This window comes from Arachis hypogaea, chromosome 2, assembly GCF_003086295.3.
Source record: "Arachis hypogaea cultivar Tifrunner chromosome 2, arahy.Tifrunner.gnm2.J5K5, whole genome shotgun sequence".
NCBI lineage: Eukaryota > Viridiplantae > Streptophyta > Magnoliopsida > Fabales > Fabaceae > Arachis > Arachis hypogaea.
The window spans coordinates 100,264,964-100,288,722 of NC_092037.1; the positions used below are offsets into that span (position 1 = coordinate 100,264,964).

Below are 23,759 nucleotides of genomic sequence, written 5' to 3' on the forward strand. Positions count from 1 at the left end.
CTATTTTCCTAAGCGCCAATCATAGCTCATTTTGGGCTGTGACATACATATTCTTTTTCATATACACGTTGCGTAAATAGCATGTTAAAATAAGAATAGTTTGAAAAATAAATCATACTCCTTTTGTCAAAAATTTTAATGTCAAGTGCAATGCATACATGCAGTAGTGTTGTCAATAGGCACATGCTTCCTTCTTCATCACACGACTCCATGACAGAATATACTATAATACTATTGTTCTTTTATTCCTCGGTCCTCACAAAACGGAAGATGTTCCCTTCACATGTTCAACTATTTGTTCAATGCTTCTTGACATTGATGCTCTCATATATATATAAATTATACTGCACGTGTATCACTGCTCTTTTAATTTGTCGGTAGATGAGAGGAAATATTTTGGTAAAATGTATAAACTGGTTGGTATAACGTTAAAATTGCTTTTATATACATATTAATCAATTTAATTTTTTTACAACGGCATGGGAACTGAGGTTTTGCAGGTTATGAATTCTAAACAAATTCTATTGCAATTGCAATTACCCCCATCTAAAATGGATCAAGTGTGTGCTGTGCCAAGCACTCACAAAGACGCTTGAAACCACAAAATCCTTTTCTGTTAACTTTTCCTTCAATTCTGTTTGAATTGAATTCAAGTTAACCATATTACAAGGAGAAGCTATGTCTTCCATTATAGACTTGGTAACATTAATAGGATCAAATTTTGTTGCAACACACGCCCATGCTTTAATGGCAAAGCATAAAATTGTAGAAATAAAGCAAAAAAATAAAACCCAAGGTGATGAGAGATAGTGAAGTGGAATGCATTTGGAGAAGGAAGATACAGTGGTGGAAGAAGCCAATTTAGTGATTGAAGGGATTGAGAGGAATTTAGAGAATTCAGGAGATTCAGAGAAGGATGAGGAGAGCGCATGTAGTCATGAAATCACGGGAATAGTTGAGAAGAGGACACGACTGAAAATAGTTTGGTATGGGAACTGGCAGTGGAATCAGGAGGAGCAGTAAGAGGATATAGTGATCATTCTTTTAAGGTAACTAGAATGAGATCTGCGCAATGCGCGGACGGTAAATTAAAGATAGTATATAATAAATATTAAAAATGGCTATGTTTTGTAGAATTAAATTAAATATATGTAAATTAAAGTTAAATTTGAAAGGTGTTTTATTTAAAATAATTTGTAGTACAAAAGATTTGGATGTTGGAGTTGTACAAAGTGACATTTTTATTTGGTAGTTTGATTTTTGCATTTGTTTTAGTTAATAAATTTAGTCTTCTTTTGTGGCACTCGTCTTCCTTTTTCTTTATTGGTTATTGTTAGAATTGTTGCTTTTTTCTTTTTGTCGAGGTTCTTGGAAAGGCATGTTCTTTATGAATTGTTGAGTTGTATACACTTTTTATTATATTGTTTGTTCCATCTTTGCATGTATGTTTTTCTTCCGAAGATGTGTCTTGAATTTGTATAGTTTTCTTTCTTCTTAATCTCTTGATGTAGTTTTCCAATGACATCTACAATAAAAAGAACAAAAATATGTAGATTTTTTTTAAATAAGTTATTTTTAATAAGAATAATTGAAATAGTATAAAATAAAATTACCTGTTAGTATTTTTTTTACCCACTCTGTCAGACAATGTTTCAAGTGATGCAAATTCAAAATAGTCTTAGAAAATGTTCAAAATTGGATCTTTAATTTCTTTCACAACAATCGTGAGTAAAAATTTTGCTTCATTATACTTTTAATTGGCCTATACAAACCATTTGTATATTCTATTTTTAAATTTTTTATAGTATAGACTTTTCCTTTCTTGCAGTGTCAGTAAATCATAGTTCATAATTAGTTAAAAAAGAATAATGAATAGCATATGAAAAGAATTATAATTTTAACGATATTAAAATACAATTATATATAAAGTATTATAAAATAATATAAAAAATATAAAAAACAAAAATAATTAAAGCATTTTTTTGTAAATTCAATTTAAGAATATAATAAATATGTTTGTTTTGTACATTTTCATATAATATAATCATTTCTAAGCAAAGAGACTCTTCGTCATTTGTGGGTGTTAATATTTCTCATAGATGAACCAGGCGAACTTTGATAAACTAATTGTCTTTTTGTTTGGTGATATTGTCCAAAGAATGATGCTCCATTGAGTAGATTTGAGATGTTGTGTAGTTCGGAAATAAATATTTTGTGCTAAATTTGATGTCATTGGAAGGAATAGTGATAAGAGACTTATATAAGTAGTTTAAATAGTATGGAATTTGAATATTTGTAACGTAAAATTTATTATGATTAATAATATTATTAATACATTTGTAATATGAATGTTTATTATATTTAATGAGTTATTTATAGAAATTAATAAATTAATTATTAGAGTTATAAATTTATTGATTGTTTATCATGGTGAGATATAATAAATATATGGATATGGATATGGATTTAATGTCTTTGTAGGTTACAAATTTGATTACAAATTTTTGTATATATATATATATATTTGTTGATTTGGAAATAATAGTTGATTTGACAAAAATTGAGTGGTTGATTCTAATATTTTGCCAAGTAAGCAATATTGCTGATATGACATTAGTAGAAAGGAAAAGATGTTTTAAAAATAATGTGGATAAACTTATGTATCTACTTTTATATATTAAGAATAGATTGCACAGAGAAAAAAGTCCCTAAATGATTTACCGTTTTTGGAATGTGAGAAAGTTGGGAGTGCTGGAAAATTGACTATGGTAAAAAAATTTAAGAGAAAATATAATGTTAATATGTTAGGATTGATAGAGACGAAAAAAGAACTGGTTACTAAGTTTGATGTAGTACAACTTTAAAAAAATAATGCGATAGATTGGGAGTTTGTAGGATCAGAAGGGGCTTTTGGAGGTTTATTGATAATACGGATGCCATGATGTATAACGGGACAAGATAGTTATGTATTGAAGGAGTATTACTAAATAATCACTTTAACGGTGCGTTTTGTTTGGTCTATGGTGCGCATGTAAAGGTGGAGAAGTTCTGTGTGTGGAAAGAGTTAAGCTTTATGTCAGAATTATGTCAAGTTCTTTTTTGTTATATGGGTGGTTTCAATGAGGTGGTACAGCTGGAAGAAAGGAAAGGAGCTAGTATGTTAATAGCATCAGCGAAAGAGTTCAAGAACTGAGTGCAAGATATAGAGTTGGTGGATTTGGAACCAAATGATCGCAAGTACACTTGGTTCATGGGCTAGTCGTGTAGTCGCATTGATAGAGTGTTGGTGAGTTTGCAGGCGGAAACTCTCCCTAATGATTTTACTAGTTCTATTTGGAGGAGTTTAGTACCACCACGGTTGAATTATTTGCTTGGTTTGTATTAGTTAGTATGGTTAATACTGAGGAGAGATTATATCGGTTGAGATATCAATCAGAATAATAATATCTGTGTGTTATATAAAAAGGAGGGACTTAGTGAGTCACGTAAGTTCCTCGTATGAGTTTTAGCCTCAAACCGCATAATTGCCCCCATGGTAGATCTCATCATCTTAACCGAACAAAAGAATAATCAGTCTAAATAAATTGAAGCCTCCAATAAGAATACTATTATTTAAATTTGGGCTGAATTTCATTTAGATTATCAAATTGATGTAAGTGCTAACTAATTCACTGAGCTTTTCCACCAAATTGGGCAGAGGAATTTTATTGATGAAGAGCCAGATCAAAGAAGTAGGTGTTCTATTCTGAGACATTTAAGCTAGCTGGGGTACAACCAAACATTAATTTGCTACTGGTTTTCTTTGATACAGAGTCTAGCAGTCCCCATCATAGATTCAACAGTTTCAAGGAAGAAATCATACTGGTTTCAGGGTCATTGTGAGCCCAATACCTGAAAAGGAAAACAAAATTCGTAACTGTCAAGTTTACTATAAGAAGCATAATGAGATAGTACCATAATGCTAAAAAGAATGTAGAAAGTAGAACATTTTGTTTTATCTAAGATGAAATCATCAACCAACCAATCGAGCAATGATTGCGTTTATATACATATATTTAATCAATTTGATTTTTTCACTATGGCGTGGGAACTGAGGTTTTGCATGTTATGACTTCTAAACTAGAGATGTGAAATTCCATTGCAATTACCCATCTAAAATGGATGAGGTGCGTGTTGTGCCAGGCACTCACAGGATGCTTGAAACCAAAACATCCTTGCACTGGTTTTCATGGAATGCTTGCATTACCATATCTATGGATTTCTTGCAACATTAAACTCTGCACTTCAGACTGAGACAAGTATAATTAGATGGAGACAAGGAAAAAGTAGGACAGTTTATAGAAAAATTCAAACAATAAATAACATCAGAGCTTGAACAAATGCCAAAACTTACTTCAGTGCACCCCAATTCTCTCCTTGCCTCAGCCATATATTGATCTTCACGGTTCAGCCTTACCAATTATAAATGGAAATCAACAAAAAAGACCCTATTAGAGAGTGAAGATATTGAAGCATAGTGTGATACTAACATTCAGTTTTTTCTAATTACTTGTGTCGTAACTTTTGGGTTGAATTTATGGGGGTCGTTCATTGCTTTAAGAATCTTGGTTTAATCAATATGGATTAAAGATGAATAGTAAAAAGTAAATTCTATGAACCCAAATCTGACTGAAATAGAAAACTGAAATTGAATGGCATAACTAAAGTATGTTCTGGTTTTGTAATTGGAAAATTGGTATGAGTTTGCAAATCAAAGAGAATAATGTATTTCATAAAGTCCGAACGCACCTCCTCCATAACATTAATAGGCAGAATCCTTGCATGTTGCAGAAATGGTGGAAAATCAGAATCAACAAAACTGATCCTCCTAGGCTGCAATCAACCATAGAAATTGTGAGTGAAACGGTAGCTAAGGTATAGATAAATTGCTAAGATCAAAGAATGAAAAGATAAATTTAGAATTAAGGGGGAAATTGGTATGGCATGTTAACAAGGGAATGAGGAAGTTTGACGCGAAGAATTAGCATTGTAATTGGAGAGCGTGCAATGAGTTTAGGCCTTAGGGAAGATAAGAGCAAAACAGTTACCTTTTTCGAATTGAATTCGTGGGTCGTTCACCTCTTCCAGCTTACTCTTCAATGGACATTCTCCCTTGACGAGGAGTTTTGATAAGGAGGCAGGCAGGTTTTGTTGTGTGATATTCTCCAGCTTTGGACAGCATTCAATTGTTAATTGTTGGAGGGAGGTGAGTTGGTGAAGGCCCTTGCAGTCTAGCGTCTCCAGATTTGAAAACCACGACAAATGTAGATACTTGAGGGAAGCAGGAAGGCAACCCTCTCTCGGGAACGACTTAACTTCCTTCCAGCCTTCAAGGATAAGACAGGTAAGGCCTTCACTCTGCAAACCCCTCCAAGTTATCCACCTCTCTAGTTTCTGGCATCTTCTGATCTCAAGAGTTGTCAAGCTCGGCGGGAGGCACTCCTCTCCAAAACAATCCATTTCTGGGCAATCCCGCATATACAGTTCCTCTAGGTGTGGCGCAGCAAAGCCTAGCCCCAGCACGGATGCTAAACAGGGGCATTTTGAGATTGAGAGTTTCTTGAGATTTGGAAGGGCCCCCAATGGAAACAACGTCAGTGAATCACATTTTTCCACACGTATAATCGTTAGCGACTTGTGTTGCAGTGGCTCTGAGAATGTTAATTTTGAACAATCCCGGATTCTCAGAAATTGTAATGAATCGGGAAAATAATCTCCTGAAATTGATATTGCTGACCTACACTCGTCGATAATCAAACGTTGGAGACACGGCGATTGGATGTGCGGCAGGCACTCCAATGTGGACTTCGCCAGCTGGGTTTCTTCAATTAATACCTCGTGCGGTGCCGCCCTCCCGTAGAACCCAGAACCCTTTACAATTAATTGGTGAAGCTTGGGAGCCCTCGGAAGTGAACACGCAAGCTCTTCGCATCCATGAATGGTAAGTTCCTCCAGAGCCGGAAGGTGAGTTGGCAGGTCTCCACTTAACACCGGACAGCCTCGTATTGAAAGGCTTTTAAGTTTCTGAAATCCATCGAAGTCACGAGGAATATGCCACTCTCGCCAGCGAAGCATTCCATGAAATCTCAGCCTTCGAAGAGATCTGAAGGGTGTCTCCTGATGAGATGATTCGGCGTTGTTGTAAAACTCACCACCAATTCTCTCCAACCCATCAAGTCCACATATCTCCAGATGCTGCAGAGAGGGTAACTGTCCCACTGAAGGAACCTGACGGCAATTCTTACAACTACTCAGCATCAATTTAGTCATATTGGAGTAGCAAGAAAGACCGAAGCCTAACCAATCGGGGAATATTTCACCCCTATAACCAATAATTGTTAACACTTTCAAGTTTCGGTGAGGTTGTAACTCCTCAAGTATATCTCTTGCACTTTCAACATCAACAATATCAGCTTCTCTACGCCATATCAATTCTAAAATGTTGATGTGCTTCTTGTTACCCATCTTCGCCTCCAAAGCTTCACGGCTGTTCTCGATGTTCTCTAACTTGGAGATGCAAAGTGAGCCATGAAGATTGTCAAGTGCTCCCAATTCTGTTATCCCGTTCTCCTCATGCTTTCCCACAATATAACCACTTAAGAAGTTCAGATGCTTTAACTTGCTCATTCCTTTTGGCATCTCTTTTAAAGAATCAGCTTCTCTGATATCAAGATGGCGTAGGTTCACAAGATCTTGCATGCGGCTGGGAAGCATCTCTAACTTCTCACAATACTTCAACTTCAATGTTTGGAGATTGTATAATTTACACAATGATTCAGGTAATGTGACAATAGGTGTTTTAGAGAGATCCAAATAACGCAAATGGATCAACTCACCTATTGAATCCGGCAACGACTCAATAGAAAAACATTTAAGTGACAAAACTCTTAAACACCTCATTTGTAATTGTAAGAGCCAAAATTCACTTTCTAACTTAATTAATCCACGAGGCTGATGAGGAAAATGTACATCCAAAAAGGTTCTCATATGTATTGCTCCCTTATAGGCCTCTCCAAGTCTGAAGATTGGATCATAAGGATTTATCATATATGACAAATGACGAGTTTTGCTGCAAATCTTATGTGGATCTCCAAATTTTCTGATTCTGAAATAAAACTTTCCAGCAAAAAATGTTGCTAAATCATGCATGACAAATAAGCTAACATATTTACTAGAAGGCTGAAAAAACGACCTCGCAACTAATTCATCAAAATATACACGACCAATATTGTATAATGTGTAACTTTCTATTGGTTGTACGAAATCTTCAGCCATCCACAAGAAGATTAATTCCTCTTTGCCAAATTGATAATCCTCGGGATATAATGAGCAATAAACAAAACACCGCTTTAAATGTGATGGAAGATAGTGATAACTAACTCTTAATGCAAGAACAATCTTACTCTCCTCTTCAGGAAGCTCCCAAATTTTACTTTCTAGTATATTCTCCCAGTCTTCTACATTATCCTTATTACGCAATAAACCCCCAAGTGTCTTTACAGCCAAAGGTAATCCCTTACATTTTTCAACAATTTTTTTACCAATTTGTTCTAAGATTACATATTGTCTAGAACTAGTAGAAATAGATGAATGTTTCAAAAACAAAGACCAGCAATATTCGTCGGACAATATATCTAATTTGTAATGTCTATTCGTAGTTGACACTACAGAATCAACATTTCTATTACGAGTAGTTAAAAGAATTTTACTTCCTTTGTTCCCTCTCAAAAAAGGTTTTAGAAAATTGTCCCACAAATTTTGATGATTATCCCAGACATCATCTAAAACTACCAAGAATGTCTTTTCAGTTAACTTTTCCTTCAATTCTGTTTGAATTGAATTCAAGTTAACCATATTACAAGGAGAAGAAGCTATGTCTTCTATTATAGCCTTGGTAACATTAACAGGGTCAAATTTTGTTGCAACACACACCCATGCTTTAATGGCAAACTTCTTCTTCACTCTGGCATCGTTGTAAACCAACTGAGCCAAAGTAGTCTTTCCAATTCCACCTATACCTTCTATAGAGATCACAGACAATATATCATCACAAGTTTCATCTAGTAACAATTTTATGATGGCCTCCTTGTCATCGTTCCTGCCATATATATCAGAACTTTCAAGCAGAGATGATTGAATTCTCCATGACATGTCCTCCAAATCTTTGGCAACCCCTTGCTTCAGATCAAGATCATCTTTCTCTTCAACAATAGACTCTAGTTTAGCAACTATGTCTTGCATGCTAGTTACAACCCCCAGCTCATCGTCATCACTATCTTCCAAAATTGAATCAACATAGTGAGACCAGGAAGAAGAGTTACCTGGATCCCTCTGAGTGGGAGTGGGAGTGGGAGTGGCAGTGGCAGCTTTAGTGGAGAGTTCATCGAGCAAGTCATCAGCCATATAAAGAGCATCTTGGAGATCAATAAGCCACTTGTTGACTTCTTGGTCTCTGATCTGCTTCTGCTCAGCATCATCAAGCACAGGTCGAGTTGCACGGAGACTCTTCCTCAGCTTTTGAAGCAACTTCTGGTCAGCTAACTTCTTTGCTTCTGGGGTTGAGTTGACATCGAGTGAAGACAGCTTGTTCAAAACAGCATCAACAAAGGAATAAAGATAAGCTCTACCCTCAAGTTTTGCAGCAGCCATGATTGAGGCTCAAGTTCAGGAGATCCTGAGATCACAACAATGAAAAGAAAGAAAGAAAGGTGATTCGGGAAGTGGTTGTAGGTAGATAGCAATGCACTCAAATCTCTGTTTCTCAAGCACAGGTAAGTGTTGGCAGTTTGCAGTGTACTTACTGTGAGATATAATTGCTTAGTATTATAGATTTAATCATTTATTGTGTTTTGTGTGGTGGTGATATCGTTACATTCATAAAGTGAAAGATATTTTGCAGAGTGCACTCAAATAATAGAGAAATTGACTTGATGAGGTTATGGTCTTGGTGACAAATTCACATGGCTTTTTATGTAGACATGACATGCCACCTTTTGATCTATACGGCAACTAACGGTGAAAGTTTTGGTGGTGGCCATGGCGCTTGACATGGAGGGGTCGTGCTTCAGTACAAGAAAAATATTAGTTATAAGAGAATGATGATTTGTAAATTGTAATTGTAGGACCAAAGATACAAAACATCAAGACTTATAAAGCACTAAAGCAGGCTTATAGTGAGAATGCTTTTGCTTTATATCCTGCATGAATTTGTTCACACGCCTTTTTTATTTTATATTTTTGGGAAAGTATGAGGAGCCAATGAAAAATTTCTATCTAAATGAAATAAAATATTGATAGCCAATGAGTTATAGCTCAAATGGCATAGTCTCCCCATACTCAATTAAGAGGTTGTGGGTTCGAGTCTCTTATCTTTGGTAAAAAAAAAAATAAATATTGATTAAAAGGAGCTTATGTCATGTTTATATAAAACTTGGGAAAAATAACTTCTCACTATCATAATCAAATTCCAGCAATCAGTTATTTTGTCATCATCATCATGATCTTAAGATCTTAAGATAAGATTGATACAAAATGCACGTATGAAAGTCAAAATGAAAGGTGTGAATACAGAGGATCCATCTTATTTATATAATTAGTACACCAAATGGAACAGGTTTGATAGTAAATGAACTTTTATTTGTAATGTTTGATGTACACTATAAACATCAAGTGATCCTCATTAGAATAAAAACTCGACGACCATAAAATGAAATCCTTATTTAAATATGTGATAGAAATTTAAACAATAACAAGTGTTTCTTCAAATTGACAGTACTATTTCCAAATGATATACTACGTATATACATATAAAGCAAAGAGCACAAATTTAAACCACAAATAGTGAGCAACAAAAAATTAATTCAAACCAATCTAATAGAATATCTTTTTGCTATTGACATTAGGTTTATTAACCACTTCAATCGGCACAGTCACAGCAGAAAGTACCCAATTTGGATTTGTCATGGAGCCTGAACCACATCAAGAACACGCTGCATTTGCAAATTTGCAGTCAACATGTCATGCCTTAAAACTCTTCCACATTCTTCTCCTTGCTTACCAAAGAACTTTGCTCCTTCATGAGTTTCAGCCTCAAAGTGCATAATTGCCCTCATGGTGGATATGATCATCTAAATAGATCAAGAGAATAAATCAGTCTAAATAAAGTGAAAACTCTAATCAGAATATTATGTAAATTTGGGCTGAATTTTATTTAGAGTATTAATCACATGTAAGTGCTTAACTAGTTCACTGACCTTTTCCACCAAGAACTTTTATTGATGAAGATCCAGATTAAAGAAGTAGGCGATGTTCTATCCCGAGACATTTAAGCTAGCCAGGGTAAAACTATGAAAAAAAATTGCTACTGGTTTTTCTTTGTCAGACAGCTAATGCAGTCCCCATCATAGATTCAACAGCTCGGCGAAGAAATCATATTGCATTCAGGGTCTTTGGGAGTCCCAATACCTGTACAGGAAAACAGAATTGTTAATTTTCAAATTTCTTATAACAAGCATAATGAGATAGTACCATAATGCTAAAAGAATATAGAAATTAAACATTTGTTTTATCAAAAGATGAAACATCAACCAATGGATCTAGAATTGTGTTTATATTTATATAAATAATCAATTTAGTTTTTGCCAAATTGGTTATGAACTTCTGATGTCATTCAGTTAGCAACACCAAGATATTACTGGCCAACACACTCACAAGATACTTGAAATCACATGTTTCTTGAAGTCAATATACATCCATGAATCCTTTTGCAACAACCATTAGTTTATCAATGCTTGAGCCATGAACTATGATATCTACGACATGAACTGGATTTTCTTGTAATCTTAGGCTCTGCATTTAAAACAGGGAGAACCATAATTAGATAGAGACAAGGAACAGGTAAGAGGAATGATAGAAATTTTAGATAATGCATAACATCAGCACAAAAACCTATAAACCTTGAGTTACCTTTGATTATTGACTTCTTTTACAGCAGAAGTAAATTCCTTAATTGACAAAGTTTGTGGCTCAGAGAAATTCATTGATATAGTAAGTTGATCCATATGTTCAGAAACACCTCGTCCATAACACATTAACAGACAGAATCCTTGCATGTTGCACAAATTGTGCAAAATCAGAATCTGAACCACTCATCCTCCGAGTCTGCAATCAACCATACAAATACTGTAAGCATGAAACAACATGCAGTGAGTTTAGAGAAGATCAGAGGCTGAGAGCAAAAACAATTACCTGTGTCATCATCTCTTGCATGGTGCACACATAGTGGGAAATCAGAATCAAGATGACTCATAATCTGAGACTGACTCATAATCTGGGTATGCACCCCTCTCTGCAATCAAGCATCGGAAGCAATCAAGATGTGATCATGAAAAAGATTACTTTTTTGTTTTTGTCTAAGCATCTAAATTATTATATTTAACCAAACTGGAAAAATTGGCACCTGTAAGAGTTTTATATTTTCTTTTTCTAAAAAATAATAAAAAAAACCTTGTAAGTGAAACAGTAGCCACACAGTACAAAGAAATGGCTAAGAATGAGTTAAAATTGCTTTGGGGTATTAACAAGGGGATGAAAATGTTTGGTGCGAACAATTAGAATTGTAATTGGAAGGCGTGCAATGAGTTTAGGGAAGATCAGATAAAAAACAATTACCTGTGTCGTCATCAGTTTCGGATTGAATCCGAGGGTCGTTCATCTCTTCCAGCTTACTCCTCAATGGACATTCTCCCTTGATGCGGAGCTTCGTTATGGAGTCAGGCAGCTTTTCATCTGTGATATTCTCCAGCTTTGGACACAAAACAATTGTTAATTGTTGGAGGGAGGTGAATTGGTGAAGTCCCTTGCAGTCTAGCGTCTCCAGATTTGGAAATTCAGACAAATGTAGTGACTGAAGGGAAGCAGGAAGGCAACCCTCTCTTGGGAAGGACTTAACATCATTCCATTGTTTTAGGATAAGCTGGGTAAGGCCTTGACCCTGAAATCCCCTGGATGTTATCCACCCACCTAGTTTCTGGCAGTTAATGATCGAAATACTTGCCAAGCTCAGCGGGAGGCTCTCCTCTCCTAAAGAATCGATTTCTGGGCAATGCCATATTTCTAGTTCCTCTAGGTGGGGAGCAGCCGCAGCCAAGCCTAGCGCCGGAAAGGATACTAAACGGGGGCAGACTGCGATCTGCAAATAATAGAGTCTTGGAAGAGCCTCTGCCACCTCAATATATTCCATGTTTTCGCAACTTTCGATTGAGAGTCTCTTGAGATTTGGAAGGGCCGCCAACGGAAACAACGGCAGTGATTCACATCCATCCACAACTATCTCCGTTAGGAACTTGTGTTGCAGTTGATCCGAGAATGTGAACTTTGAACAATCAGAGATTGTCAGATATTGTAATGAGGGAGGCAAATAATCCACCGAAATTGATATCGCTGACGAACACTCCTTGATATTCAAAGTTTGGGGACCAGGAGGTTGGACGTGGGGCAGGCACTCCAATACGAACTGTGCCAGCCGAGTTTCTTCAATTACTGCCTCGTTCGGTTCAGCCCCCATAAAAGCTACCGTACCTTTTACAAGTAATCGATGAAGCTTGGGTTGTCTCGGCAGTGAACATGCAAGCTCTTCGCATCTAACAATGAGAAGTTCCTCCAGAGCTGGAAGGTGAGCTGGCAGATCCCCGGTTAACACCGGACAGTGTCTCATTGAAAGGCTTCTAAGCTTTGGAAAACCATCAAATTTGTCAGGAAAATGCCACTCCCGCCAACTTGACATATACTTAAATATCAAAGTTTCAAGGGATTTGAAGGGTGTCTCCTGCTGGAATGATTCATCGCTACTGTAAAACTCACAACCAATTATCTCCAACCCATCAAGTTCGGAAAACTCCAGACGCTGTAGAGAGGGTAACTGTCCCAGTGAAGGAAGCTGACGACAATTCTTACAGCCATTCATTCTCAACGTGGTTATATTGGAGTAGCAAGAAAGGCCTAACCAATTGGGGAATATTTCACCCCCATAATTCTGAATCGATAACTCTTTCAAGTTTCGATGAGGTTGTAACTCGTGAAGTATGTCTCTTTCAGTTTGAACATCAACAGCATCACGAAATGGTCTCCATATCAACTCTAAACTGTCGACATGCTTCTTGTTACCCATCTTTGCCTCAAAAGCTTTACGGCTGTTATTGACATTCTCTAATTTAGAAATGCAAAGTGAGCCATGAATATTATCAAGTGCTTCCAATCCCTCTATCCCATTCTCTTCATGCTCACCGACAATATAACCACTTAAGAAGTTTAGATTATGTAATTTGCTCATTCCCTTCGGCATCTCTATCAACGAATTTCCTCGAATATCAAGATGGTGCAGGTTCACAAGATCTTGCATGCGGCTAGGAAGCATCTCAAGCTTACAATAACTCAACTTCAACGTTTGGAGATTGTATAATTTACACAATGACTCAGACAATCTCACAATAGGTGTGTAAGAGAGATCCAAATAACGCAAATGGATCAGTTTATCTATTGATTTGGGCAATGAATCAATAGAAAAACATTTAAATGACAAAACTCTTAAACACCTCTTTTGTAGAAGCAAGGGCGAAACTTCATTATCAATATCAATTTTTCCAAAATGAACATCAACATTTAGAAATGTTCTCACATCTTCTGCTCTATTGTAGTCCTCTCCAAGACTTAAGATTCGATCCCTTGTAGTATATGACAAATGACGAGTTATGATGCAAATCTTTTGTGGACTATCAATTTCTTTGACTCTAAAATAGAATTTCTTAGCAAATGATGTTGCTAGATCATGCATGAGATCGTGCATTACAAATAATCTAGGATCAGTACTAGAAGGTTGAAAAAATGACCTTGCAACTAATTCATCAAAATATGCACAACCAATATCTTCTAATGTGTGTTTTTCCCTAGGTTGTAAAAGATTTTCAGCCATCCATAGCAAGATTAATTCATTTTTGTCAAATTGATAATCTTGAGGATATAATGAGCAATAGACAAAGCACCGCTTTAAAGATGAAGGAAGATAGTGATAACTAACTCTTAATGCAGGAACAATCTTACTCTTATCTTCTGGGAGTTCCCAAATTTCACTTTCAAGTATATTCTCCCAGTCCTCTACATTATACTTGTGGCGCAATAAACCTCCGAGTGTCTTCAATGCCAAAGGTAGCCCCTTACACTTTTCAACAATTTTTCTACCGATTGGTTCTAGAGTTGCATATTGTTTAGAATTAATAGAAAGAGATGAATGCTTAAAAAACACCGACCAACAGTCTTGATCAGACAATAAACGCAGTTGGTAATGTTGATTAGTAGCTGTGAAAACAGAAGCAACCTTTTCACTACGGGTTGTTAAGAGAATTTTACTTCCATTATTCTCGTACCGAAAAGGTTTTAGAATATCCTCCCATATGTCCTCTCGATCATCCCAGACGTCATCTAAAACAACTAAGAATCTCTTCCCTTCCAACTTATCCTTCAAATCAGTTTGAAGTGATTCGAAGTCATCGGTGTCACAAGAACAAGAAGTTATTTTCTTTAGTATAATCCGTGTAAGGTTAACAGGATCAAAGTTTTCAGCAACACACACCCACACTTTAAGGTCAAAATTTTTCACCACTTTGGCATCATTGTAAACCAATTGAGCCAAAGTAGTTTTTCCTATTCCACCCAAACCCACAATGGGGATCACAGTGACAGGTGATTGAGCATGACAAGTATCATTTAGTAACAATTTGATTATCTCCTCCTTGTCATTGTCCCGACCAAATATGTCGGAACTTACAACTAGAGATGTGGATGGAGTTCTCCATGATGACATGTCCACCTTGGCACTCTCCTTCAGATGAAGTAAATTTTTGCGTGCTACAACATACTCTAGTCTTTGAACTACTTTTTCCTTGCCACTACTATAATTAATATATGAATCAACCGCATGAGACCAGGAATAAGAGTTACCTGGATCCCTTTGGGTGGCAATGGCAGCTTCAGTGGAGAGTTCATCGAGCAAGTCATCAGCCTTATAGAGAGCATCTTGGAGATCATCAAGCCAACTCTTGACTTTCTCGTTAGTGAACTGCTTCTGCTCAGCATCATCAAGAACAGGTCCAACATCATACAAACTTTTCTCCAATCTTCCAAGCAAGTTGTTCCTTTCGAAGGATGAGTCGTCGTAGAGTACTGAAGACAGCTTCTCTAAAACAGCATCTACAAAGGAAGAGAGATAAGCTCCACCACCTTCAAGTTTTGCAGCCATGATTGAATCTCAACTGCAGCAGATGATGAGAAAAGAAATAAAAAAGGAAGGAAAGAATGAAAGGTGACGAGGAAAGTTGTTGTAGCTAGAATGCTATAACGTTATTCAGATCTCAATGGGTTCTCTCGAGCACAATGGGATCTCAAGTGTTTGCGGTTCGCAATGCACTAACAATGTTCTTTGCTAAGGATTATATACTGTTAATAGTGCTGAAAATATGCATAGTTAATAATTAATTATTAATTACATGAGAAGCATAAATTAGGTGATACCAATAATGCACAATTGTGTTATTATAGAAGCAATAAAGTAAACGATTCAGGCATCCAGCCCCGCAAGGATTTTTTTAAGGGAAAAAATTTGTGCAGTGTAGATAAAATATTAATGTTGACCAATGACCATGGGCAATTTGTTAGAACGATCATGAGATCAAGTAATAGTAGCAAGAGTGTTATTAAACATATTTGAGCAGTGCTGAAATAATATGTATAATAATTAGTTAATTAATAACATGTGATAAGATGTTACTAAATAAATAAACAATACAGTAGTAAGCAACTAAGCATACAATCATAACCGTAAAATCACGTTACAGCATGTGCAGAATTTGCTATTTCTATCTGCTTTATATATTTCTCAGTCCTCACAAAACGGAAGATCAATGCTTCTTGGCACTGGTGCTGTCATATAAATTATCTAGTTATTGTGAAAAGTCAACTCTCTGTTCTGGTGTACTATGCCAACGTCCTCAAGAAGTTATCTCTGTTCTGTGAAAAGGCAACTCTCTTTTAATGGTAGACTTTTTCATGAAAAGATGTAGTATGATCCTGAGTTGTATTATTTATATAACTAAAAGTGAATATCAAATAGACATTTTTTTAAAGACATTATATACATTTAAAATGTGTAGAATGAAAGTGTGACTATTAAATTGAAAATCATACTAAAATTTAGAAGTTGTAAAAATAGAGTTTAATTTCAATGAATTTTTGTTAACTTGTTGTTTCATAACTTGATATGCTGTGAAACTATTTTACGCTAATGGTGCGTCTTAGTATATGGAGAATTGGTTATGCAAAAATAAGTGTTATTAGGTGAACAAGTAATTATTTAACCAAACTCCTAAGTATTCCAAAACGATCCACCATATGTATTATTTATATAACCAAAAGTGAATTATTTGTTGGGAACCCCCAATTCTGTTGTTGCTCAATGCTCAATTGCCCACTGTTAAATTCTGCAGAATTATATGAAGTGTAATTGAAGAAGATGATTGTGAGAGAAGAAAGGGAAACACATACTGAATTTCCTCAATTGCATTCCATATGAAATGAATCTGTTAATTCTATCAAAGGTTGCTATTAATAGCAGATAACACCTAACAGAAGCTAAGAAGAGAAAGTAAATAGAAAAACAGAAAACAGTAAACTGAATTTACATTTCAATCTAAAACTAATTTCATCCTAGTTTCATTACTAGCTCTATCATCCATTACAGAAGCCCTTCACATCAATATATCTTAACTTTAATTAAAAAAGAAAAAAGCCAACAGAAACTATCTTTCTTTAGAATACTTTTGTTATAATTTGTAGCTAAGGAAAATTGAATTCAGAAGTTCATTAGACAATTTCACATGACTTGCTTTAGAATACTTTTGTTATAATTTGTTCTGCACCAAGCTGAAGAAATTCCTTCACATGTTATGTAGTGTTCAATGCTTCTTGGCATTGATGCTGTCATATAGATTATCTAATTAGTGTGGATTGTCAACTCTCCCTTCTGGCATACTATGTCAACCACCTCAAGAAGCTATCTTTGATAGACTTTGGCACTACTCTTTCAATGGAAGACCTTTTCATGAAAAGATATAGTATGATCATGAGTTGTAGGTGAATTATACGGTATAGAAGTAAATTTGTACAGATACACAGATATTCCATTTTAACCACATATATAGCAACACGTGGTATGAAGTGTAGCAGGAGCTTGATAGAGAATACCAAAGGTGGCTCAAAATTAACTTGGAAGTCAATATGAATGAGCTTGGAAGTCCTTTTTTTTGTTTGGGCTTTTTTGGGGAAAGAGGTGGGACCATAAGATTGAAAAAAATATGAAAATTGAATATAACCAAGAACAAAAAATGCTGTTGAAAAATATTGGATATTGCCTAGTTTATAACCCAAACAACTATGATTATTCATTGTATATTGTACTAAAATATTGCACTAAATCAAGTTTGCTTTCATATAACCCAAATAACTATAAAATTATTTTTTTTTGGTGACTAAATAACTATAAAATTATTCGTTATATATTGCATAGTTTATAAAGCAAATATGAAGATATTTTTTTAAAAAAAAGTTGTTTTACTTGAGAGATCGGTCAAAGAAATTAAATTTTATCTTTGTAAAATAAATTAATTCAATTTTATATCAAATATTTTATAATAATTTTAGTCTTTTTCCAGTTAAATATGCATGGCACATTTTTGGCGTACATCTAACAAATACTAAATTTATGTTATTATAATAAAAAAATTGCATTAAAGAATGATTTATACAAACAGTAATAATAACAAAAATTAAAACTATAATCTATATCTGCAGATGAAAATACAAAAATTAATGTTTTAAGTAGTATTTGAATATATAATTTTATTTGGCACTAAATTACCAATTAAATATTTATTATGAAGTCAACAAAATTTTTTGGAATAATTTAGTTTTATTTTGGAATTATCAATTAGGATTCAATTTTAAATAATTGAATCATCAGTTTAGTACTAATCACTATTGAAGGTGGTAAATATTTCATTGTTGAAAATTATAGCTAATAGCATATTGTAAATGATATTTTCTATAATTGATGAAAAGTCAATTAAGAAAAAGTTATATAAATTTGTAGAGTTATATAAATCTCATGGTTTTAAGGGCGTGGAACTTAACAAATAAATTTGTGATATTGTATCACAGGGTCATACAGTCATACACTTTTTTTTTTAATAAATGATAATAAGGTGGTTGTATTAATTCTGGTCATTTTATACCTTTAATCCTGGCCACACAAAATTGAAATACGATAAAAAATTATTATCAGTGGTACACAATCACATATCATTAAAATTTGTAGTCTATGCAGAATAATTAATATTTAATAAATGATTTTAGAGGATAAAAAATAAAGAAGTGAAGAATATTATGTAATAGTAGCATTGAACTATTCCTTGGATCGCAATTGATATCCAATTCCTATTTATTCTTTTTAATATATGTTTAAAGAACAAAATAAGAGAAAAATTAACGAAAAATGAAAAATCACAACTAGAAGATATATGTTCCTAGTTTACATTGTACTGTCAAAATTAAAAGCCATCAAGTTTGGACATTGAAATTTTAACTTCTCACATGATAATTACAAAATGTATGAAACATTTGTTAAATATTTCATGCAAGAAATCCAAGCCATTCTCCATTCTTCTTGGCTAACCTTATCAGCCCCTGTCTCTGTTTTGCATCAGCTCCTATTGATTTGCAGAATTCAGTAATTACCTAGTATTTCAAAAACAATAATACTCAATTAAGCCATATATATTCACATTAATTTTATTTCAAATAAATGGCTTAAAAGTACCAAATTTTAAGAACAGTTTCTGAAACAAAATTCTTAATACTTCTCAAATTACAGAATCTTAGAGTCTATTTTGATTAAGATTTTTCAGGACAAATACTCTAGAGTTAAGGGTAAGAAAATAGTTTCAGGTTCAATTGTTTTAAATTCTACTTGATCCGTTAACTTCAAACTACTTAAAGTTACTTTTTAAATATTTTTCAAAGTTATCTCAAACCCATTGATTTTTAAGCAATCTCATATAGTCATATTAGTTGAACAACATCAAATAGAGTTTAATTTATAGTTACATAAATTCACTAAATTTTTTTTATGACTCCATAATTTCACTAATTAGACAGACATGTACCAATTCATTTCTGTACCGAAATATCATGCATATATATTTTACACAAAATATTTTACATATAGTGTATTGCGTATTTATTTTTATATTGTAACGTATTGCATTTTAAATAACTATGATTTAGTTACGAGTGTAAACTGGAATTTTATGTCCCACCCATTAGTTATCTTAATATTCCCAAACATGCTGCTATTTTTTAAACTCATTTACCATTCCAAGATTCTAATTTAACCACTCTTCTAAACATACACCTTTATGGTTGTACACTTGAACTTACAGCTTAGAGTTAGTCTCCTTTCATTTTTCTTTAATTGAGTTTATATCTAGTGTTAGACTATTATCCCTTCTCCAATACTCTCTAGGGATAGATTTAAGTTCTACTTATTTTTTTAAATGCTAGTTTTTATCATAACGAATAATGATACAATATAAAGATTTTTTAATTCTAATAAAAACAAACATGTATGCAATTAAGTAAAGAGAGTTGAATTTAGACCTGAGAGTGTAAAGCAATGGCTTTGCCTCTAAGTTGGTTGAAACGCTTCTTGCCAATGATGTTGCGTGTGACAACCACAATAGGAGCAAAGATTCCTTTCCCTTCATTCACATTCTTCATCATTGGTTGCATCCTCAAACCTTTTTTCCTTCCAAATCGAACTTGCGACGATTTTGCCAGCATACTATATTCTTCACCTGCCATGGAACTTCCCCAACTTCCATAGAACGATGAACCAACGCACCCAGTTGCAGAAACTGAAGTAGCCATTTGATTACACTCTTTGTGTTTGTGTGTGTATTTTTTCTTCTTATGTAACTAATAAAAAAATGATGTTGCTATTTGTTTCAGAACCTTGGAGGTTTGAAAATTGAGAGAAATCAGAAAATACCTCAATGTCTTGTTATTATTACTACCAAATATTGGGTTTGTGAAGGAGGGAATATTTGGGTGTAAGTTGGAGAGCCATTGGTTTAGATTTTTGGATTGTGGTGTGATCAAAGCAACAAGAGCCACACATATTGGTGGCTTGAAAATTTTAGTTTTCTTGCATTATTTAAGTCTTACAACAAATACAAATGAACTATACAGTCTTTTGTTGAGTTTAACATTAGCTTTTATGGTTTCTATTTCTTTGGAGAAAATCTTAATACCCAACTAATGGCCTTTTGTTAGTACTTGTTAAACTTGGAAAATAGATATATTTATTGCTATCTTTCTTACAAAACTTAGAAAATCTCCTTATCTTCTTCTTCCGTTTTTTAGTACAAACAAACAAGTAAAAGGATAAGATAAAAATTTAACCCCTTTTTTTATAAGAGGTGACTCAGATAAAGATATTTAAAACGTTTTTTTTTAAAGATATTTTTATGTTGTATTTTAATTGGTTTCTATATAATTTATTCGGTGTTCCTCATCACATATTATTAAATTTCTCAAAAGATTTTTTTTCCAAAAACAATAAAAAATATTTAATTTGGACTAAAATAAAAAAATAATAGATTAAGTATTAGATTTTTTCTTAAAGATTATTTACATAAATATATATATATATAACAAGTTCAAGTCTCTTAAAATTTTTATAAATAAAAAAATAATTAATTTATATTCATACAATATATAAAATAATTACTATATTATTATTATATTATAGATTAAGATTCACTAATTTAAATTTTTTTATTTTTAATATAAACATTAGAAATAAATAAAATTTTTATAACTAAATGTAGTGTAACAAAATATATATAATATTAATTAGTTCTTAAAAAATTCTAAAAAAAATAGTTTCTTTTATTTTAGTAAAATAACAATTTATTAAAGTAGACAAATTAATTATTTTCATCTCATATACAACTTTTTTTAAGACATAAAAGTAATTAATTAAGACATTGGTTAAGATAATTAAAGTCACTATTTCATTAAATTTTAATTTAAAGAAAAATCCTAGTTAATTTTGGTATAGAAATTTCAAATTTGAAAACATTGATAAAAATTATGTTGAATTTTGATTTATTTGACTCTCATTTAAATTAATCACTACATAAGTTAAAGTTCTGTTTTGAAGTTATATTCGAGTTTTAATCTGATTTTTAAAGTTTCAATTTACTTAGTTTGATTTTTTAACTTAGGTATCCGTGACTCATATTAGGGTTTTAAGTGTTTAGTTAAAAAAATAAGGTAAAAAAATTTCAATTGTCACATCAAATAGTCACTAGAATGTATAATGTAGCAGTCGTTAGTCCATCTCAACATGTCATTAACGATTTTGTGAGACAGTGACAAAAATAAGATTATGAACCAATGTGAGTCGTAACTATTAAGTTGGGAGACTAAATTGAGTAAATCAAAATTTTTGAAATTAGATTGAAACATAGTTGTTATAACCGAACCAGTGATCGAACCGGTCAAGCTACTGGTTCACTGGTTTATTGCTTCAACCGATAAATCACTGGTTGAACCGATAAAATCGGTCTCACGTAAATATAAAATATAAAATAGTTAAAAACTTAAAATTAAAATTTGAAATACATATCTTACTAACATTTTATAAAGAATCAAGTCTCAACTTCTAAAAATAACTAATATAAAAAAAACCATAAAATTTTAATACTACAATAATATCTTATTTTGACACAATAAAAAAATAATTAATTCAAAAAGCCTATCATCTAACTATAATATCAGTAGATTTTAACACTAACATCAAAACAAATAACCTTAATCACAATTCTAGCAATAAAATAGATCAAGTAAATTAATAAATTTTTAGTAAAATTTATATTTATATTAATAATGGCTAAGTGGCAAGTAGAGGTTGCTTTTGCTCCAAGGTTCTTGGTTCGAGACCTTGTGGAGACATTTTAAAAATTTTTCAAGCAGACCAGTTCGGTTAGACTGGTTTGCACCGGTTCTTATCGGTTCACACCGATTTTATTCTTTAAACGGTTCAAGGAGTAAACCGAACTGGACTAGGGTCCAATTCTAGTCCGGTTCACTATTTTCCAGTCGAACCAGCCGATCCATTTCGGTTTTTATAACTATGGATTGAAATACGAATATAATTTCAGAGACCAATAAGTATTATCTCTTTGTTGACAATTAAGTTATTTTAATGGTAATTAAGATCTAATAATGGTTTATAATAAAAGAAGCATTCTTTTGCAACAATGAACCTATAGTAGTAGTTAGGGGTGTTCATAGATTAGATCATATCCATATAAATCCACAGTATTTATTCGTATCTAATCTGTAATTTGAGGATATGATTTGATCTATAAGATGATCGGATCCACACTCTAATCAGATAGAAGTAAATATGTTTAAAAAAGTAAACAAAAAAAATTATTGACTTTTTTTATAAAAATAAAATTTTTTAATATTTTTTATTTTATGGATATATTTGATATCTGATTCAAACATAAAAAGTGCGAATATCGAATTTGATCTAATGAGTTTAGTGTAGATTGGATCGAAATTTCAGCCATATCCCATCTGTAAACATACTAGCAATAATAACTAAAAAATTATAATAATTATATTTTTAACTAAGAGGAAGTGCCAAAAAAAAGTACTAAATACAAGAACATTTAATCAAATATTAAAAAAAAATTACTTTAAAACAGTTGGACTTTTTTTGCTCATATATATATATATATATATATATAATGTAATAATAATAATAATATGATAATTATTTTATATATCACACAAATATAAACGTTTTTTTTTCTATGATCTTAAGAAAGGTTTTGTAAGTCCCTAATCTTGTTATTGATTTTTGTAGTGTTAGCCATCATATTATCAATTTGATTCATATATAATTCAAATGATAAATTATTTGGTGACGTGCTTCTTGTTTTACTGTGATATACTTGTTTTATTATTATTATTATTATTATTATTATTATTATATTATTATTATTATTATTATTATTATTATTATTATTATTAAAAAATAATAGGCCAAATTATTGCCATACCATAATAGAAATATGGAAGTTTATCATTCTTCTCTAATGGAGGAAATAAAATTCTTTTCAATAGTTTATTTAACGTTTAGTAAAATAAAAATATCTTTTATTAAAATAAATTTTAGTACGAGTTTAATATTTTTATTCATCATAAAATATAAATTTTGGAAAAAAATAAAAAATCATGATTTTTAATTTTATTTTTAAATAAAATTTATTTTTATTTTTTAATAATATTAATTTTTTACCGTATATAATTATTCAATTTTTTAATCATATATAAATAAATTACTTTTAATAAGACTTTTTTGTGTTATTCAATTATCTTTTTTAAAAGATAATTAATTATTAAAATAATTAAACTTTTCACAACAAAAATAATAAAAAAATTATGAACGACAAAAATTAACCATCATGATAATTTTTTGTATTTTTATTTATATTTTAATTATAAACATAAATATAATTTAATTATATTATTTATAA

General features: G+C 32.5%; 3 protein-coding genes across 4 annotated transcripts; all 3 read right to left on the reverse strand.

Annotated features, from left to right (window-relative positions):
- Window positions 1-3,584: 3,584 nt before the first annotated feature.
- LOC112729741 (putative disease resistance RPP13-like protein 1) lies at window positions 3,585-9,153 on the reverse strand. 2 transcript variants are annotated; one of them, XM_072221881.1, is made up of 5 exons: window positions 5,088-9,153; window positions 4,789-4,872; window positions 4,394-4,451; window positions 4,149-4,277; window positions 3,585-3,891 (listed from the first exon to the last, which is right to left on the reverse strand). In XM_072221881.1, the coding sequence occupies exons 1-2, from the start codon at window positions 8,686-8,688 to the stop codon at window positions 4,868-4,870; spliced, it is 3,606 nt and encodes a 1,201-aa protein (XP_072077982.1). In that variant the 5' UTR covers window positions 8,689-9,153; the 3' UTR covers window positions 3,585-3,891; window positions 4,149-4,277; window positions 4,394-4,451; window positions 4,789-4,867. The 2 variants fall into 2 exon arrangements, with proteins under 2 accessions (XP_072077982.1, XP_025635682.1); XM_025779897.3 differs by having other exon boundaries at window positions 4,149-4,289.
- A 588-nt stretch (window positions 9,154-9,741) lies between these two features.
- On the reverse strand, window positions 9,742-15,598 carry LOC112756967 (putative disease resistance RPP13-like protein 1). The gene is made up of 6 exons (XM_025805573.3): window positions 11,710-15,598; window positions 11,287-11,386; window positions 11,005-11,199; window positions 10,750-10,887; window positions 10,293-10,503; window positions 9,742-10,166 (listed from the first exon to the last, which is right to left on the reverse strand). The coding sequence occupies exons 1-2, from the start codon at window positions 15,329-15,331 to the stop codon at window positions 11,334-11,336; spliced, it is 3,675 nt and encodes a 1,224-aa protein (XP_025661358.1). The 5' UTR covers window positions 15,332-15,598; the 3' UTR covers window positions 9,742-10,166; window positions 10,293-10,503; window positions 10,750-10,887; window positions 11,005-11,199; window positions 11,287-11,333.
- A 2,956-nt stretch (window positions 15,599-18,554) lies between these two features.
- Window positions 18,555-20,588, reverse strand: LOC112757013 (protein PROTON GRADIENT REGULATION 5, chloroplastic). Its single transcript, XM_025805613.2, has 2 exons — window positions 19,801-20,588; window positions 18,555-18,879 (listed from the first exon to the last, which is right to left on the reverse strand). The coding sequence occupies exons 1-2, from the start codon at window positions 20,068-20,070 to the stop codon at window positions 18,775-18,777; spliced, it is 375 nt and encodes a 124-aa protein (XP_025661398.1). The 5' UTR covers window positions 20,071-20,588; the 3' UTR covers window positions 18,555-18,774.
- Between the last annotated feature and the right edge of the window lie 3,171 nt (window positions 20,589-23,759).

Excerpts from the sequence above, each read along its gene's own strand:
- LOC112729741 (XM_072221881.1), bottom strand. The coding sequence starts at position 8,688 with ATGGCTGCTGCAAAACTTGAGGGTAGAGCTTATCTTTATTCCTTTGTT.
- LOC112756967 (XM_025805573.3), bottom strand. The coding sequence starts at position 15,331 with ATGGCTGCAAAACTTGAAGGTGGTGGAGCTTATCTCTCTTCCTTTGTA. Across the intron at positions 11,387-11,709 it reads CGAAACTGATGACGACACAG|AGAGGGGTGCATACCCAGAT; the intron begins GTAATTGTTTTT and ends GCTTGATTGCAG.
- LOC112757013 (XM_025805613.2), bottom strand. The coding sequence starts at position 20,070 with ATGGCTACTTCAGTTTCTGCAACTGGGTGCGTTGGTTCATCGTTCTAT. Across the intron at positions 18,880-19,800 it reads CCATTGCTTTACACTCTCAG|GTAATTACTGAATTCTGCAA; the intron begins GTCTAAATTCAA and ends TTGAAATACTAG.